This window comes from Anarhichas minor, unplaced genomic scaffold, assembly GCF_050575085.1.
Source record: "Anarhichas minor isolate MPS153535 unplaced genomic scaffold, ASM5057508v1 ptg000020l, whole genome shotgun sequence".
NCBI lineage: Eukaryota > Metazoa > Chordata > Actinopteri > Perciformes > Anarhichadidae > Anarhichas > Anarhichas minor.
In genome coordinates this window covers 348,721-366,490 of record NW_027466466.1, presented here as the reverse complement: position 1 = coordinate 366,490, position 17,770 = coordinate 348,721, and the positions used below count along the sequence as shown (strand labels likewise).

General features: G+C 42.4%; 3 protein-coding genes across 7 annotated transcripts in view; 1 reads left to right on the top strand and 2 right to left on the bottom strand.

Annotated features, from left to right (window-relative positions):
- Window positions 1-208: 208 nt before the first annotated feature.
- Window positions 209-4,148, bottom strand: LOC142954395 (uncharacterized). 2 transcript variants are annotated; one of them, XM_076095365.1, is made up of 2 exons: window positions 3,690-4,148; window positions 209-3,338 (listed from the first exon to the last, which is right to left on the bottom strand). In XM_076095365.1, exon 2 carries the CDS (start codon window positions 3,314-3,316, stop codon window positions 1,757-1,759), a length of 1,560 nt encoding a protein of 519 aa, XP_075951480.1. In that variant the 5' UTR covers window positions 3,317-3,338; window positions 3,690-4,148; the 3' UTR covers window positions 209-1,756. The 2 variants fall into 2 exon arrangements, with proteins under 2 accessions (XP_075951480.1, XP_075951479.1); XM_076095364.1 differs by having other exon boundaries at window positions 3,791-4,148.
- Window positions 4,149-4,288: 140 nt separating this feature from the next.
- Window positions 4,289-17,539, bottom strand: tbc1d22b (TBC1 domain family, member 22B). 4 transcript variants are annotated; one of them, XM_076095366.1, is made up of 14 exons: window positions 17,245-17,539; window positions 14,243-14,299; window positions 13,699-13,888; window positions 13,435-13,591; window positions 12,252-12,419; window positions 12,043-12,113; window positions 11,685-11,813; window positions 9,746-9,811; window positions 8,180-8,294; window positions 7,820-7,926; window positions 7,662-7,737; window positions 7,196-7,323; window positions 6,948-7,043; window positions 4,289-6,580 (listed from the first exon to the last, which is right to left on the bottom strand). In XM_076095366.1, the coding sequence occupies exons 1-14, from the start codon at window positions 17,298-17,300 to the stop codon at window positions 6,452-6,454; spliced, it is 1,545 nt and encodes a 514-aa protein (XP_075951481.1). In that variant the 5' UTR covers window positions 17,301-17,539; the 3' UTR covers window positions 4,289-6,451. The 4 variants fall into 4 exon arrangements, with proteins under 4 accessions (XP_075951481.1, XP_075951482.1, XP_075951483.1 ...); XM_076095367.1 differs by having other exon boundaries at window positions 7,820-7,923; window positions 17,245-17,538; XM_076095368.1 differs by lacking the exon at window positions 17,245-17,539 and adding an exon at window positions 15,168-15,357.
- The window catches only part of LOC142954394 (myelin transcription factor 1-like), a 134,165-nt gene continuing 133,244 nt past the window's right edge, over window positions 16,850-17,770 (top strand). Inside the window, exon 1 of the mRNA XM_076095362.1 lies at window positions 16,850-17,639. Within this exon, the coding sequence (XP_075951477.1) occupies window positions 17,611-17,639 (29 nt within the window). The 5' untranslated portion in view covers window positions 16,850-17,610. The remainder of the gene's footprint in view (window positions 17,640-17,770) is intronic.

Here is a 17,770-nt window from a genome sequence, read left to right as displayed (position 1 = left end):
CAATTTAATACAAAAATATGTTTGCAACATGAAGTTAAGCCTACATTTTATGTTTCATTACATTTCATGTGTGCTTCTCTCTGCCAAAAACAGTGTAACATTTTTAAGTATGATTCAAATACCTTTATATAAAATATTTTTAATGTGGTGTGGTATATGAAAAGATGAATGTATTCACAAAACTAGTTTAAAGAATCAAGACAAAAAATCTTATGAAAATTGTTTTTATTATGTTCATCTATAAAGAACCATAAACTAATTCACAAAAGACCTCAAAAAAGAAAAGTGGAAGCATCAAACCTATTAAATCATCGTTTACATTTTCACAGTAGAACTTTGAAAACTGAAAATCCTTAAGAAAAACAACCACCTAAATTAGACCATTTGGGCGTCAAACTGGGAAACAGAAATCCTCCCTTGGAATCTTGTTCATTCACCAAAGCCCACTTTTCAAGCATCAGACATACTGAAGGGCTGCCATCAGGCTGTCTGCTTGCATAGCTGGGTAATCTCACTCCAGTACATGCCAGCTAAAGAGACGGGCCTCAATGAAAGGCATTGTACTGGATACAACTACCCATGACATCCATTCAAAGGTTGATCTTTCTATGACAATAACTACCACATGTTGGGGCCTCAAAACAGCACATAGAAATGCTCAGAGCACGTTAACATGTCATACTTTGTGATTTCATTCAGACCTTGGGGCAGCACTTGCTAACACTTTGCAGTCTTGACCAAAGCACTACATTTTCATCTAGTACCCTGACAACACGCAGCAATGACAATCCAGCAAGTGACACACCACAGTTCCCACCGATCTGTGACTAATTATTGCCAAATGTGTAAGAAAAATAACAAAAATAGAGCAGAAGACATGTTACCTTACTTAGCAAAAGCACTCCAGATATCTGGTGTAAAAACAGACTGACAGACTTTATCTCTGGCTAGAACATACCATGACTGTGCAGACGGCCTCATTTCCCAAAAAGACCATCCTCGCTTTGAGATGTTTGAGAAACTAGGTCCTGATGTGTACAAAAAAGTGGCGTAGTCGATGTTCCATTTCTGTTGAAGAACTATACTAGTGTTTTTGCATGTTTGTTTTTACTTGTAAGGCTGCTGAAGGTTTCAATGTATTCCATTTGCAGACACACCAAAATATTTCATCCATCACAGGGAACCTGTTGGTTTATGTTGAGTCAAAGATGTGTTGTACATCTATGCTGTAATAAAGCTGAAACGGATCTTGAATTAGAAAAGTGTTCATTACGAGTGCTTGTGGGATTCTTACACATGGTCCTTTTTGAAATGCCCACTTTTGCTTCTTGCTTCGTTTGATTTCACAACCACTGCCTAAATGGTCACTGTAATGGATCTCACAGAAACTGATTTACATACTGTACTGCACAAGAACCAAGTGGCTGCCTAGAATGCAGAAAACATTTGAATATCTAAAAAGAACTATGGTATGTTTTAGAATATGGTTGGCAGTGAAGTATGAGTGTTATAGTGAAATGCCTAAATAAAACATGCAAAAAGCCTGGTATAGTCCTTTAACAAGTCATTCTATTCAACCCTCGGTATGTTGGTATGGAGAACATTAAACCGACAGCGCAGGTATAAAAACAAAATGTCCTGAATGCTCAATCAGTGAACTGCTAAATCAACAAGAATATCATAGAGATTTCATCACTCTCCGCTCTCTAACCCCTCAAGGCAAAAAGGCAATCGCTGTGGACATTCAAACTGGATCTCAGGCTTTGCTGGCCTGATGTGCGTAGCCCTCTGTGATGCTGTCCTCCTCCACCCTGACTCGCAGGTGCTCCTGACAGTGTTCTAGGAAAGAGTCCAGTGCTGAGAAACCCTGCTGGCAAGGCACGCAGTGGTACAGCCTCTGCCTCTTCGAGCCCGGCCATTTACAGGTGTCCATCTCGCTTATGCACACGCTGCACTGTCGCCTCTTCACGGAGGACTGGTGGAGCTCCACGTGCTCCCGGAGCCGCGACTGCAGAGAGAATACCTCTGCACAGGAGGGGCATGGGAACTCTCTCTCTAGTTCATCATCCTCCTCCTCCTCCTCAGGCACTTCTCTGCATCTCCCTGGATCAGTAACTTTGTTCTCTACTTTGGCCACTTTCCTGGGCCTCCCTGGACCAGCCTTCACAGGCTTGTCTTCGGCTATGCTAGGTTTTACTTGATTTAATCCATTCTCTGATAACTCTGAGTCTTTGGTGGTACATCCTACAGGCTGACTTTTGTTTTTGGTGACGCTTGAGGCTGTGTGCCGTCTGTAATGTGCCCTAAGTGACAAATGATGCAAGAAGACTTTGCTGCAGATCTGACATGGATATGTGAATACTCTCCTGCGCTTGATTATGACCGGACATGGTTCTGTCATAATGTTTTTCTCTCTGCTGTGTTTCTCTTTTCTGTGCATGTACAGCTTAGAGGTGCTTCTGAAAACCATGTCGCAAGAGCGACAGTCCAGAAGCTTAGTTTTGGATTTTGGCATTTGAATTAGATCTCTGTTCACCTTGATATTCCGCTCTTTCTTAGCTTCTCCACTAGTACTTTCTCTTTTGGTCTTTAGCCCCTGTTCTGCATGGTTAGTCTGTTTGTGGCGTTGCAGCCCGGCCTCTGTGCGGAACATTGTCGAACAGAATTGGCACACACTGACAGCTCTGCTGCTGGGCCCTGGGGTGTCTGAGGAATCTGAGCAGGTCGAGTCTCCCTCAGAAACTGGTGGAGAATCACCTGGAAGGCTACTGGCATCAACTATATCTGACGGGGATGGTGGTTCACTACAACCAGCTTGCTGGTGGTGCAGCAGAGCCTGCTTCTGGCTGAAGCCTCTCCCACATGGGGCACACGCGTAAGGGCTACCGTCCAGGAGGTGAGGCGACTCGTCCTGCAGCCTGCAGGGATCTGAGGTTGTGCACGAGGGGCACGGAGAACCCAGCTGGGACTCTCCAGGACAAAGGTCACACGGGGAAGAGTCATGATTGCACTCATGTAGTTGTAAGGACGACTTCAGGGAGAACTCCTGCCCACAGGACGGACACCGGTGAGGCTTGGGTAATGTGTGTTTTAGTTCCTGGTGATGCGACAGATCTGTCGCATAAGGAAAGCCCTTACCACATTCTTGACAAACATATGTGGCCAGGTGCGACGGTTGCTGCCTCTGGTTTTGTGTGTGCTGTTTTGGGTCAGCCCGTGCCATGAAGCTGGCGAGCCTCGACAGTGTGTCTGCTGCCGTCTTGGAGCGGCTGAACGACTCCTGGGCCCTTGTGGCGCTCCAGCTGACGCCATCCATCCTCCCACACCAAGCTTCTCTGCTGCTTTGCAGGAGACAGTAGAAGTTTGAGTCATTAGCTTGGAACTCACACATAAACAAGAGCCAAAATAAAAGGCTCAGGGATTCAGCAGTGCGTTAAAAAAAAGAAAAGGTGTTTGACAGTGACGAGCAGACAACAGCTAACGTTAGTTAACTATTAGTAGGGAGAGGGGGGCGCGTGCCTTCTTGTTAGCTTCTTCCTCTCTCTTGCTAACGTTATCGATAATTGGTATCACAAGCTAGCTTAGTTAAAAAACAAGCAATACAGAAACTCAGTTAAGCAATAACATGGCAACTAGAGGTACATTAAGTGAAAAGTCAATGCTGCCATGGTGGCAGCAAGGTTACTCACTGTACTGCGTGACCACAGGTTAGCTTCGTGTTTGCTAACGTTAGCTTGTTGTGAGCTGCACGAACATTTCGTTAGCTAAAACATCTGAGCCTGACACTCACACTGATGCAGTTCAACGGGTCTCCTCCCAACTGGTTAAATTCATACGGTATGTGGCGTTAGCATCAGGTTTCGTAGCCGAAAACAACACTGACATGGCTGCAAAAAGTGAAACCGAAGTTTATGTTACGTTCACGTTACTTCTGAGTTGTCAGCATCACTTCCGGCGCGTCACTTGCCCCAATTCAAAACACCGTTTGAGCTTCGACAGTAACGTTACTTTTGAGTCAGCTACCAATGTGTTGCTATCAAAACATAGCTACTTTGTTTTTACATTATATCACCTTTAATACATGAAAACACAACAGAAGACATATTGGATCAAGACAATTATAACCCACCACACCCACTAATGCCAAAATGAAGAATAACAATCATTTAATATGAACAAAAAGATAAGACAGCAGGTGTACTGTAAGTTTTTTACGTTTCTTCATTCAAACCAGCCCTGATTACTGAAACCCAATAAAGATTTGGCATATTATTGTTGAGACAGCATAAACAGCTCTGAAACAAAGGTTTTATTTTGTCAGCCTTTAGTTATCAACATCACATTGTGAGGACATAATGACCTTTAGATAAAAACAGCATGGAGTGAACAATCAGTTGGCGCACCTGAATGAAAAAAAGAAACTACTTTAAGGCTAAAGGCATACATTCAACAACAACACTCACAAAACATTCAACATGTTTTAGATGGGTAAAACAAGGTTGATGAACACAAGATTATAGCTGGCTTAAAGCAAAAAACAGGCAATGAATAAACCATAAATAAGTATAGAGCCGTGTTTTTCCAGCAATAAAAGGATCCCTTTCATAGACTCATTAAGTACCATGGTGACTTCAGGAGCACTTCATATAATGCCATGAAGTAACATAGACCTCAAGCTATGGTTGAATCCCCATATTTCATAAGGATTTAATAATTCCTGAATATGAATTAAGACTAATCATGAAAGATGTTTCTCCATTCAATTTGTTGTATTCTACAATCTCCAGGAATCTAGTGCACAGGAAATCCAGATTTTAAACTTGACAACAGCTTAACAAAGCATTTGCTTCAAAATGACCAAAGAAAAGAAAGGTATGGTAGAGAAATCAAAGTATCATAGGCTAATGATTGTCATATCTCTCAAACATACGTTGTGTTATAATTATCACTGGTAATGAAGCTAGATAGTAACACACATATTCACCCCCCCCCCACACACACACAGCCAGAATGGTCACAGATACAAGTGCAACCTAACGTGAACCTTAGACAAATATAAAACATGAGCATTAATGATACCAAAGCATTTATCCGTGTTACTGTACACTCTAAAAGACAGGAGAACATTGTGAGCTGCACTGTGTCCACAGGACCGTCTCAAGTAGGATGGTGGGGCTAAATGTCCTTCAGTACTGAACAAGCATTGACAAGGCATCTCCTCCATAAAAAAATATCTCCAACCCCATAAACAATTGCTAAAATGATCCCCAACTGAGGATCTCAAACATTGTTGACTACCTCTATGCATATGCAGGTTTACAGTAACCACAGGTATCTCATTAGATACTTCATAGAGGATCATACGATCATTTACATCATTATGCAATAAGAAATAAGTCTGAAAAGGCTCAGGACAAAACAGACCAGCCGTTACTGATCTCTATTTGTGTCAGTGATACTATGTGCAGCAATCTCCAACTAAAATTGTATTCTGTCAAAAATATAATAAAATTTAGAATTATCTCAGTTAGTTTCAACATAAAATAATTGAGCAAGGAATTTCAAAGCTACATTAACCAAAAGGTCTCCATCGTTCCTCGTCTATTCAGAGGCAGTACAACTCTAATTGAACCACTGGTGATATATATTACACCCGAGAGCCTCATTGTGATTGAAGATGCTGATTTATGATAACCAAGGCCAACTGATACCAAATCAGTTTCTCCACTTGTAAAACAAAACCCAACTTGAAATAAAACACAGTACCTAATATTTGCTACTCTTAGGTCTAATACCTAATACAATTGAGAATATCCATACTGGCAACCAATCAAACTGACTCACTGAAGTCCCAAAAGCAAGAAGTTGATTGTACAGTGCAAATTTGGTAACCCTGGACCAAAACATAAGGGACGGTCCATCAGCTTGACAGTGTCAGACTAGGTAGGTTTTAAAAGAGAAAATAAAGTATTTGTCTGGTTTACGTATAGGAGTTTTAAAACAAATACCAAAACATATCTTCAAAACAAGAAAATATAATCTGTTGGAGCAATCTTTCACTAAAATCATCATTCCGTTTATACCACAGCGTGTTCTTCCGAGTGTACGTTTCACATGAGAGACAATTAATGTTGCATGACCAAACCAGTATAAGTTAACCAAGGTGGCATAGCTGTGTTCATACTGTAACAGTCCATTGAAACAGTGCAGTCCATCCACTGCAAATAGCCTCATATTCACTGAGCTCTGTGGGAGCACCATTAACCCAAATCCACTGGGACATTCACTGGACTTCATTTTCATAGGAGAAGTTTTGTGGCTTCAGTGTCTTCCAGGTCACCTCAAACACAAGACATGGGCGTCTGGAGTGTCTTGAATACTGGCGGTCCCTCCAGTCACAGTCTGGTCTGATCTCAGGGGGGACTGTGCTTGCTGGGAGGCGGCCTCGCGCCTACCTCTTGTAGTGGCTGGGTGCGTCTGCAAACATGTACTTCAGTCTATAAGCTTCAGCCAGGAGGAGACCCACTTCCTCGTTGCCCCAGTGGATTGTGGGAAGGTTCTGCAGTAGCATAAGAAGGCCCTGAAGAGCAACAGAAATACATTTACATTGACACTATTTTGGAAGGTAGAGGTAGACTTGCATTCTCTCTAATGTCCATCAGGGGGCGACTCCTCTGGTTGTATAGAAGTCTGAGAAAACAACTACTTCTCTCTTGATTTATTACCTCAGTAAACATTGTAAACATGAGTTTATGGTTTCAATCTCTAGTTTCAAGTCTTCTTCAATACAGTTGCTTTTAATATCAAAATGATCACATCATTTTTCTTTGCTTCCATAAACCAGTCTTTACAGTAGGTCTTGTTATCATTTGTTGGTACTTCAATCAATATTTAGCAGTTACGTTCTCAGTTAAGTGTGCATGACTACAAAGAGGACAGATCGGTACCTGAAAGTCAACCATGGAGAGGATTTCTTTGCGCCACTCAATGAGGAAAGCAGAACAGACGTACAGGTGGAAGTGGGAGAAACCCTCCGCTTCAGCCTGCAGAAAACCAAGAAGAGTAACAAATACTGTATAATTGAGTGAGTGTATAGGTGAATTCTACAGTAGTTTTTTTCAGGCAGCAGTTTGTGCTGTTGTACTGGGTTACTTTCTACTGTGAAGGTTTGTAGGTGGTGTACACTCTGCTCTACCTGGTAGGTGTCCCAGAGACGAATAGTGCAACGGAGCGGCAGCTCTCTCATCAGCAGATTGTTCATCCACCGGAAAGCAAACTGCAGATACTCCACCTCATACCTCTTGAAATGATTATGAATGTCCTCTGGACACACACACACACACACACACACACACACACACACACACACACACACACACACACACACACACACACACACACACACACACACACACACACACACACACACACACACACACACACACACACACACACACACACACACACACACACACACACACACGTTAAAGATGTGGGATAATAGCTCGTCTCTGGAATCAGCTGTGCTAAGCTTCCATCACTTTCTGCATGTATGATTTGAATTGTAAACAAGCCCAAAGAGAGGCATGAGCAGAGTGCATGTCAGTGCAGAGTACATGTGACACACTAAACTCCTTACTCACTGACAGGTGTCCACTTACCATCTATCCTGCTGACCAGCTCCTCTAAAGCTTTCACTTTGTTCTGGATTCCAGGCTGAGCAAAGGTGTAGTTGTCCTGAAAGGATAGCATGTTCAGTAAACAGGCACATTTGCAGCTTTAAACAAGTGTTTATTGAGATGTGTGTGTGTGACCAGACCTGTATTCCATCCAGCAGCTTGCTCATGCACCAGAAGCTGTCAGCTTCGATGTTTCTCTGGGTGTCCAGAGGCAGCGCTGCCACCTCAAAGTTCTCCACATCCTCTGCTGGGACAACAAATAACACTGAATGACACCGAAATGGCCAGACTCATACAGATGACTCTTATTCAGATTGATTGAAGAAATGTTTATGACCTTGGATGTGATGTGGTATCAGCCCTAGTAACAACAATGTAAAATATAGGTACATAAAACAGACAAAAAAGTGTGAAACCAGAAACAAGAGCTGACATGAGTCACTTGGTCCAGTGTCAATATAACGGGGCTCTATGCAGGAAATTTTCCACCAGTGACTTACTGACAAACTCAGAGAGGAAGACGACAAAGAAGGGCGTGACCAGATCATTGATTCCCTGGACGTAACCGCTGGCTGGGTGACGGATGGCCCAGATAAAGAGGATACGCTCAAACACCTGAGAACAGAAAGACAACAACAAAACGGTTGATTAATGTGTGCCTCAGTGGCTCAGTGGTAGAGCAGGGTCGTTCTTCAATCAGAGGATCGGCGGTTGGATCCCGGCTCCTCTAGTCCATGTCAATGTGTCCATGGGCAAGACACTTAACCCCAAATTGCTCCCGTAGCCTCTGTCATCAGTGTTGAATGGGTGAATGATGACATGTAGCGTTAAAGAGCTTTCACTCTGATTCTTAACTCTCAGGTCCAGCATATCAGACATACAGTATGTTGCTCTGAGTTACAGTGTGTAAACCTTTTGATGCATTTATGAACATTGAACATTGAACATTAATAAAGAATTATTTGGCCTGCTCTAATGAGGCTGTGATTAAACCCAGTCACAGGTTTCTGGTAAATGTGGACGCAAATCTTTGGTGTTTTGAAAACCCACATAATATCACCACATTTAAGGAACAAGCCAAGTTCCTTTTTACAGAAAGTGTAGTAATCTGATGCTGGTCCTTCCTCAGTGACTGTCACAGTCATAGTATCACTCACAGGGTCATGACTTATCTACAGTAGATAGCATCAACTTGTATCTAAAGAGTGTCCAATCTCATTTGCCTCTGCTTAACATGAGATAAAGCAAAGTTGATTTTTTACAATGAGGCCTGTATCAAGGTGCTAGTTCAACTTAGTCTGGCTCTCTGTTGAGGTTACCAGGCTTCACGGAGACTAACACCTGTGATCCTAGATAACCCCTATCAGAAAGCTGCTTCTTAACTTCTAATCCAGCTATGAGACTGTGGGAAAGATTCCCTAATTACAAGACAATTGCATGACACCTAAAATCAAGGCTCGAAAACTACACAAACTCTGAGCAAAAATGGTCTCAAGGACAGAAAGGAAAGACTGACCTATGAACCGATTGAGCTTATAAAAATGTGTGGATTTTTATTCTCTAATAAAAGGCGATAGTGATTCTACCTTTTATTTCCACTCATCATCTCATTGAGTCTGAGCAGATTTAACACTCACAAAGTTGACTCTGAGCTGCAAAGACAGAATAAGAGTGTTCCAGAAACTACAGCCACAATTCACCATGTATTAGGTTGATAGTATGGTAAAGTACAGACGCCCTATTTTAAACCCAGTTCGGACACATGGTGCTTTTCTCTGGTATAATGATCATGACTCTATTGATCTGTCTCCGTTTCTTGCTTGTTGCTTTATTGTAAACTTAAACTGTGCTCTTGTTCACCTGCAGCAGAGGTTGTCACGACAATCTAGCCCAGTTAAAAGTGAGCCAGCAGGCTAACCTCTTGATCTCGCTTCATGAAACAGCCTCCTGCTTCACTTTTAATGTGACTGACAAACTCAACACAAAGCACTCATGATTATAGAAAGTAAACACAAAACTGATGAGCTGTTGGGATTTCCCCTGCTCTTCAGCCGTTCACATCTTACCTCTTGTACTACGGGCTGCTGGAACAAGGGAATCAGAGGGTTGGTTCTTGGAATGTCGATGTGGATCTGACAGGAAGAAACATGATTGAGATGTTACTTAAGATAATCAAAGCAGATCATGCTTAGTGTAGTTTTTAGTTAAAGGTAAAATTCGCCACCTTTTATGTGGATGTCCAATCATTGTTGATGGTAAAGGCAGTAAATTCCTCAGTACGTGCTATATTGACCCAGAAAGCTGAGTTCTCTTGCTCGCTCAACTGTGCCGACATGTACCAGGATACATTGCGCATGCGCTTCTGACGCCTGTAGGGTCCTCGCCGACAATATTCTCTCTCCGTATACTCTGGCTCCAATTAATACGGCTGAATATGTGAGTCGGCCAAAACACTGTAAACTGGGCCCTAGTCCAGAACATGCTCGCCACTCATGTCTTGGCACACCATTTTCATAGTTTGCATTATAAGCAAAGAGAACAAGAAAGTTCTGTTTTTTAACTTTATTTACACAATAGAACTTACAACATGTTCAGGAAGTTCTGTTTTTGAGCAGCATCTATAGCAGGGGTCGCCAATTGGCGGACCGCGGTCCGGATCCGGACCCAGACGCCGTTGTATCCGGACCCAGGACCTAAAATCGATTTTATTTTGACAGGGCGCTTCTATTTTAACCGGCGCAGCTTTTTCAGCCTGTACGGCACTTGTTCAGCGGTGCAGGAAACGCACCGACCAATGCGTTGTAAATCACATCACGTGATGCAGCTCAGCCAATCAAATATGAGTATTCTGACAAGTTTCCTGACTGGAGTGAGATGTACACACACCGGGGGAGAGACGAGGAGAGAGAAGGACGAGCAGGAGAATAATACGTGAGTCAGAGAAGTTCACATAACGTTCTCCAAAGAGAGAAAAGTGGTCAAAGAGACCAGAGTCTTTAACCAAGAATGAACAGACTCTTACAGGTTAATTCTTCACACGGACAGTTTATAACCAGTGTGTCTCACATGTTCAGAGACCGTGACGATTATTAAAAGCGGTAAATGAAGCGACACTACGAGACAAAGAACAACTCTTTTGAGCAAACGTACCCACTCACATCTGAATGAAGACACAGAAAATAAACCTAAGAGTCCAAAATGATCAGAATCCTAACACATGAATTCACTGTCCAACAATGATGTTAAGAGAGAGAATAGAGCTGAAACAAGTGGTTTAATAACCACAGATAAAGTCCATGCTCACTGATGAGAAAAATATAATATTGTGGCTTTTTTGATTGACATCACTTCACACCTGAATGAACTGAATTTAAAGCTGCAGGACAATTCAGTGAAATTATTTTTTCTAAAATGAATTACTTTATTTTAAGATGCACATTTTTGAAAAGCTTTCTGTTATGTCAGTTATTCTTTAATCCAGCTCTTATTTTACTTGAAATTAGAGAACATGTATTTATGTATTTCTATGTATTACTTATAATCCATCCAGTTAAATTTGAAAACTGAGAATAATATTTGTTAAAATATAATTGATGTACTTTCTTTATTTGATTTGACAGTTGTTGACTACACAGACGCGTTACTACTACTAGACTTCTCGAATATATATATATATATGGCACTAAATAGCGCAAGTTATTATTGTAATGTTCCGGACCTTTGCCCTAGGAGATTTTCTCGATCTGGACCTTTTGGAATTTTAATTGAATACCCCTGATCTATAGCTTCCCCCCTAGCTACCCAGACGTGGACAGCTGAAACAGCCCGTAACTCTTCCTACCTCCAACTACATCACTGGCACGACAAATGACGGCGCTGGATTCAGGAAGTACAAACGCTTTCTCAGCAGAACTCTTTCGAGATCAATATACCACACTGAGGAATTTATTGCTTCAATCCACTACATTCACCATCCACATGGTTTAACTTGAACTGTAGTATTACCTGTCTGTATGTGTCTTTATAGTGCTCGTCTGTTCTGGAATGGTAATACTGCTCTATGAAGCCAAAGTATTCTTCTCGCTTCCTTTTTAGCACCAGCTCTCTGCGCTCCTTGTTGGCCGGCAGGTAGCCCTGTCAGAGAGAGAGTTACATGAACAGTTGCGGAGGAACTGAACTGGCCCATCATTTGAGGTAAGGTTGCCTGTAAGGATAAGGCTTTTGATATTATGTGAACATTTTCTGAAGAAGAATGCAACAGGCTCACACAGAAACTAAAAAGAATGTAACTTGGACTCTCTAACAGGCTTTGAGACCAAATGCTGTGCAACAAGCCAAAATACAGGAAGGTCACAATACTCACAGAGAGAAGCCTCCACGTGATTGGCCGGACTTCTCTTGGTATGCCCGACCAGCTGTGCTTCCGGAGTTCCTCTGTAAGAGCATAGAGCAAGATACAAACACAGTTCATCGCCAGCAGGGATCCACACACAGAGAGAGACAGAGTGTGTAGTGTTGACCTGGAGCCAGTATTTCCTCTTATCTAGCGCTATGAGAGTGTTGCTCTCCTACCTAGGTCAGTGTTGGGACTAGCCAGCAGCTGCTTGAATTTGTCCAGCCGGCTCTTCTCCCTCACTGTCATGGGCGGTGCTCCCGACGCGTTCTGGTCCGACATGCGGGCCACCAGTGGGATGATGGGACGAACTGGGAGAGACTGCTGCTTCTGCAGTGTGGAGCGAACTGTAGCGTGCCACACAAGAACAACAAGAACCTTTTTGTAGACAGTAGACAGTCCACAACCACTGCAAATGAGACACAATGTTCAACTTAACACCCAAAGTTAGGCCAGAAATGTGTGTATTATATCAACCTTTAAATTCATCCACTCAATCTTGACATTTCATTTCCTGTTTTGTTACTTCTATGGTTAATACTTGTAATGGTAGAGATGCTTGGACTTCCCATTTAAATGTACAGGTAGATGAGATTTGGAATGAGGGGCGACTTATATCACAAACAAGGATTATAACTATCTACTATTCCATCAGACAACGAAACCAACAAATCTCGTCTTCATTATCATAGTTATGTGACGGGTATAAATCAGCTGAGGGGTCACTTTCTGTTATTTCAGTCAGCATTGAAGGTGGAGTCAGCGATTCTGGAGAAAAATTGTTGATGTTTGATCATCTCTTTTGTGCTTAGAAATGATGACAAAATACTCTGGTCCATAAACTACCATTTCAACATTAATATGATCCTGAACATACCTTTCAGATGGTAATGCTATTTGGGGAGCTCTGATAGATAAACTAGTCGTTTTTTTGAAAATAGGAGAATGTCTGGGACATCATTTCCAGGGACAATAGAAGATTTTCCAAGACATTTGACTTCTTCTCTCATTTACTAGGTGTTTTTATTGACTGAAAAATTGGTCAACTGTTTTCCAGGATGCGTGGGAACCCTGCTTAACAAGCATAATTGTGATAAGATACACTAGTGAGCAGTACTGTAGTGTTCATGCTAGTTATCTCACTGTCTGTCACTGGAAACACATTAGTACACATCAGAGCATTTGGAGAAACATTTTCAGGATTGTAAAATGTTGAGCCAGGCACATGTTAATGGCCTGATATAACCCACTAGCCCCATCTGCAATGTCAACGTCTGTAATTAGCTTCACTTTGAATCCCCTGATAAGCTCCTCAGGAGCTCTTAATGCCAAATGAAGCTCTGCAGTGTATTGCCTACATACCAGAGGACGTGTTGAGGTGGACGTCACTGCTAGACTTGACAACCTTGCCGTTGACGTGCTCGCACTCCGCGTCCTCCTCCCCCACATCCTGGAGGCCTTGATCCTCTGTCCCGGGACTGTGTGACACCCTGGCTTCTGCATCCCCGACCTGATTCTGCTGTTGAGTGGAAACACATCAGAACATCTCCTTTCATTTCACACTTTTCACACTTCATTTCAATGCCCATGAACTGCTCAGGGACAAACAGGATGTCTTGGAGCTACCTGGTTCTGTGTTGACAAAGAGTGGAGACCTGATGATAGGGAGGACGTTTGGGCTGGGGTCCCGAGGAAATCCTCGTCCTCCTCTTCGTCGATGTCCCAAGCGTCATTGGTACTGCGGGCGAACTCGTGGAAGCTCGAGGCCTTTTTAGACTTGGGATTGTTGAACTTGGGCTTTGTGTCTTTGGGATACCTGCAGAGGGACAGATTGAGAGATCAAACACAAAGAAAAAGAGACAGACAGACAGAAAAGGTTCTCATTCATGGCGGTGCTGGTGCACAATAAAGATATAACCCAAAGGAACACAAAAAAACCTAAACAGCAAATCCAACAAAAATCAAATAGGTTGAACAATGTAAATGTCAGCACTGGGTCAAACTGGTACAGTACTTGTGCATGCAATACACACATGTTCAAGTACTTGAAGCAGGGAACAATGAGCAGCAAAACAAGGTTGAAAATGGGAGACACAAATAACACGCACAAATAAAATGCATCCGTGTGGGTAACATGACGCCATGCAGTCCGGTTGGGTTTAGCACTTACGTGCGTCGCAACCGTGGGTCGAGAGGAGGATGCTGCGCTCCATAAACTGGTTGTACACTGTAGAAGAGGACATGTGAACCGCTGTCACCTCTGTGCAGAAAAACACATGTAGCCTCCCAGTCTTTAGCCCTGCTAATGCTAATAGTCAGCTAATCTACTCATCCATTATTATTCAGAGGAAAGTTAACACACGCACATCCTGTCCCTGTATGTGTTGCTCTTTGTGAACATATTTCCCCTTGTTTCCTAATATATATATATATATATATAGAAAAAAATAAAAGTGCATTGATGCAATGTTTCGACCTACAAGAAATCAATAAAAAATCTATAAATACAGACAAGAAAGGACAACTCCATATATTGTGTGTGATACACATTTATGGGGCATTTTTTGCAATACATATTTTTAAAAGGAGAATCTGTGCAATACAGAGGTAATGTGAGAAGAAACAAATCAGCAAGTAGCCTAGGTTTGACATGAGGACACATATGTTAAAAGAAATGTAATTTTATATTTATTGTTTTTATAAGATGTTTTAGGTACATTTTCTCATTAATAAATAAATAAATAAATATATATATATATATATATATATATGTATATAAAATGTGTGTATATGCGAGTTTCTTCAAATCCCCACCCCTAGGAGACCCTTAGACTTTCTCAGTAGGAGGAAAAAAAGTTATACATTTGACATATAAATTGAAGGGTTCCTATGCTTTAAGAAGATAGTACTTTTTTTTAGATATTACACTATGCGCTGAATATACAATATTATTTAACAATTTTTTGATTAGGTTTCTCATAATGTAATAACTTTAAATAAAATAACTCTAGCCCTGTCTTCTTTGGATTGTACTGTCTGCAGTGTGCATTGAACAGAACTAGGGGACAGCTTGCACCCCCCCTGTGTTCCTATACCCTGTGGTGGCCATTATGTTCAACGGATGTGAGAATCTTCTTTCTCAGCTCAGCTTCTTTCCAACTCTCTGGCGACCCAAAGCAGACACAGTCAAGAGTCACAGGATGGGATCTGGGCCAGACCCACTACATGCTTTTCCTTATAGAAAGTCAAAGGCAGCAGCCTCCTCCTCCCTATTCAACATTTAGGCTTTAAAAAAAAAAAAGTATTTTGAATGGATGCATGATCAACAGTCACACTTTAGTTATAATTGTTATTACATAGCGTGGGAATTAAGGCAAGTGGTCATATCTGTGCCTGTGTTATCAGCACAAATCAGATATTAGTAACAGTGTTGTTAACAACTAATTACTTTTCAGACTGTCAAAAGAGGGAAGCTTTTGGTCAAAGTACCGGAGGTCTTCCGTTGAGGACTGCTCTCTTTAATAAGGATTCTGATCACAGATTGGGGAACAAAGGAATGTTGTTGACAACTTTTTCTTTCTTTCACCAGAGTGGTGGTCGAACACTAAGTCTCATAGGACTTTTTATCCAAAATGCTCTCCTTCCGGGCGGCAGAAATTTCACTAATGATAAGCACTACATTCAAAGTAGAGACTTTTGTGTGAATATCACAAAGCAACAAATATTAGTATTATGGACTGTCAAATGGTGGCTGCCCACGCCTGGGGCCAACCCGTGCCAACCTATTTAACGTTGTTTGCATGAACAAACTGACAGTAAGCCTGGTGGCTGAGAACTGGGCCTGCTGATTATCTGGCAGTGCCAGAGTGTCTTGTTTATCGGCCTCAGACTTTTATCAGGAGAGGCTCAAGGGCAGGCAGCAGGACTAGCAGCTTGCTTTCCTGTCCAAACATGTGTGTTTTCTAGCTTTCCACCCACCACAGTTAGAGAGAGATCAGTGTGTGTGTGACATGGACAGCAACGCCCTCTCCTTAGAGAGCCTCTCCTCTATGATTACCCAAACACACTGCACAATATCACCCCCACACACACCCTCCGCCTCCCCCCCCGTATGCTAGTGGTTGTCCTGCCCTGGCTCATGACAACCAGTCAGTGTCTGTAGTTTACAGATAAATAATCACATACGTAAGAAATACGAATATCTCCTGATGTCTTATCTATGAAGTCTGAAAAGATTTCCTTTTCCACGAGTGTGCAGGCTGAGGAGGATACCTGCATGTCCTCAGTGCCCATAACAACCCATTACCATGATGCCTACTGAGCAGGCTCTACAAACTGAGACTAGCCTGATCTGACCGAAATTAAAAGCAATGTTCCACATGATTCCACCCACTTCAGGAAGGTAAAGCTATTTTCCCCATAACACATACTTGTCTGTACATTGTAATAAGCGCCCCATGTAAGACAAAGACAAACTCAGACCTGGTCAATCAGTTCTTGTTGGTGAGCTTTTGGTCGTCTCATCAAGCTGCCACAAAAAGAGGATGCATTTCATTTAACTTCTTCCCTCCATGACTCATCAAACAAAACCCACAAAGAGATCACAAAATAAGAGATTTGAGGTGACAGCAGTGAACCTCATCCAGACATCCAGTCTCCTTCACTGTTACCTCTCCTCATAGCTAGCCCGTATTGAGTGTCACCCCCTCCTAGCACAGACTGAGTAAGCATATGGCGGGCGTGACACCTCCACTTCTGATCGTGAGAAATAAGCAGAGAAGATGGAGATGTGTTTCTCTCAACGGAGGCTGTCATAAAGATACACAGTCAAACCAGATAGTGGGCCGGCCGGAAAGTCCTCAAGTTAATGAACCCATTACTACAATACGGTCACCTAATGACTACTCTTGAGGCACTTACAGTGACAGTTTATAAGTCAGCTAAACAGCTCCGTTTTAAACAGCGTTTGTATTCCAATATATAGCCTACTTAATTATATTGATTCAAGCTACAATAGGATATTAGCTATGTTATATAATACTGTACTGACCGTTAATGGTATTTTTGAAATTTATCAGTATCCGTCTGAAACGTCCGAAATGAATGTAACGTTAGTCCTGCTTCATTTAATAAAGTTAAAGGAGAGTAACGTTAGACGTAAAAGAAACTCACCTTCCGGGAACCTTTGCGTTTCTCCTCCAAAAATTGATCCTGTTCTCAGTGGCCATACTCGGATAACACAACCCCCTTCAGACCGCCACGGAGACCGGCTCCTCGCACGAACAAACCATAGGGAAACCGTTCCCGCGTTTCACTGGCGACAACTCAGCCCCTCTCGGCTTCTTCTGGTGTGTCTCTTCAGACGTTTAAACGACCGGCAGATAGTGATATTTTGCCTTCATATGCGATGATGTCTGATACGGAGCACTGGAAGCCGCCATCTTGGAGCACACGGACCGAAGCGCGTGATTGGCGGGTGAGTCTAGCAGGTGCAGTGAGAGCGGCCAATAGGATGAGGAGGTAAAGTGACGGTCAGGGATGCGTGCTGGTGAAGACGGAGACACGAGGTACACGGTAGAAACCTCACGCTGGTAGGGACAGGCCTGTTGTCTTTCTGAAGAAGCCTTCTGTTCAGAGGTAGATCCGTTGTATGGACATGTTGACACCTGCATGATGACATGTCTCTCGACCTGTCAGG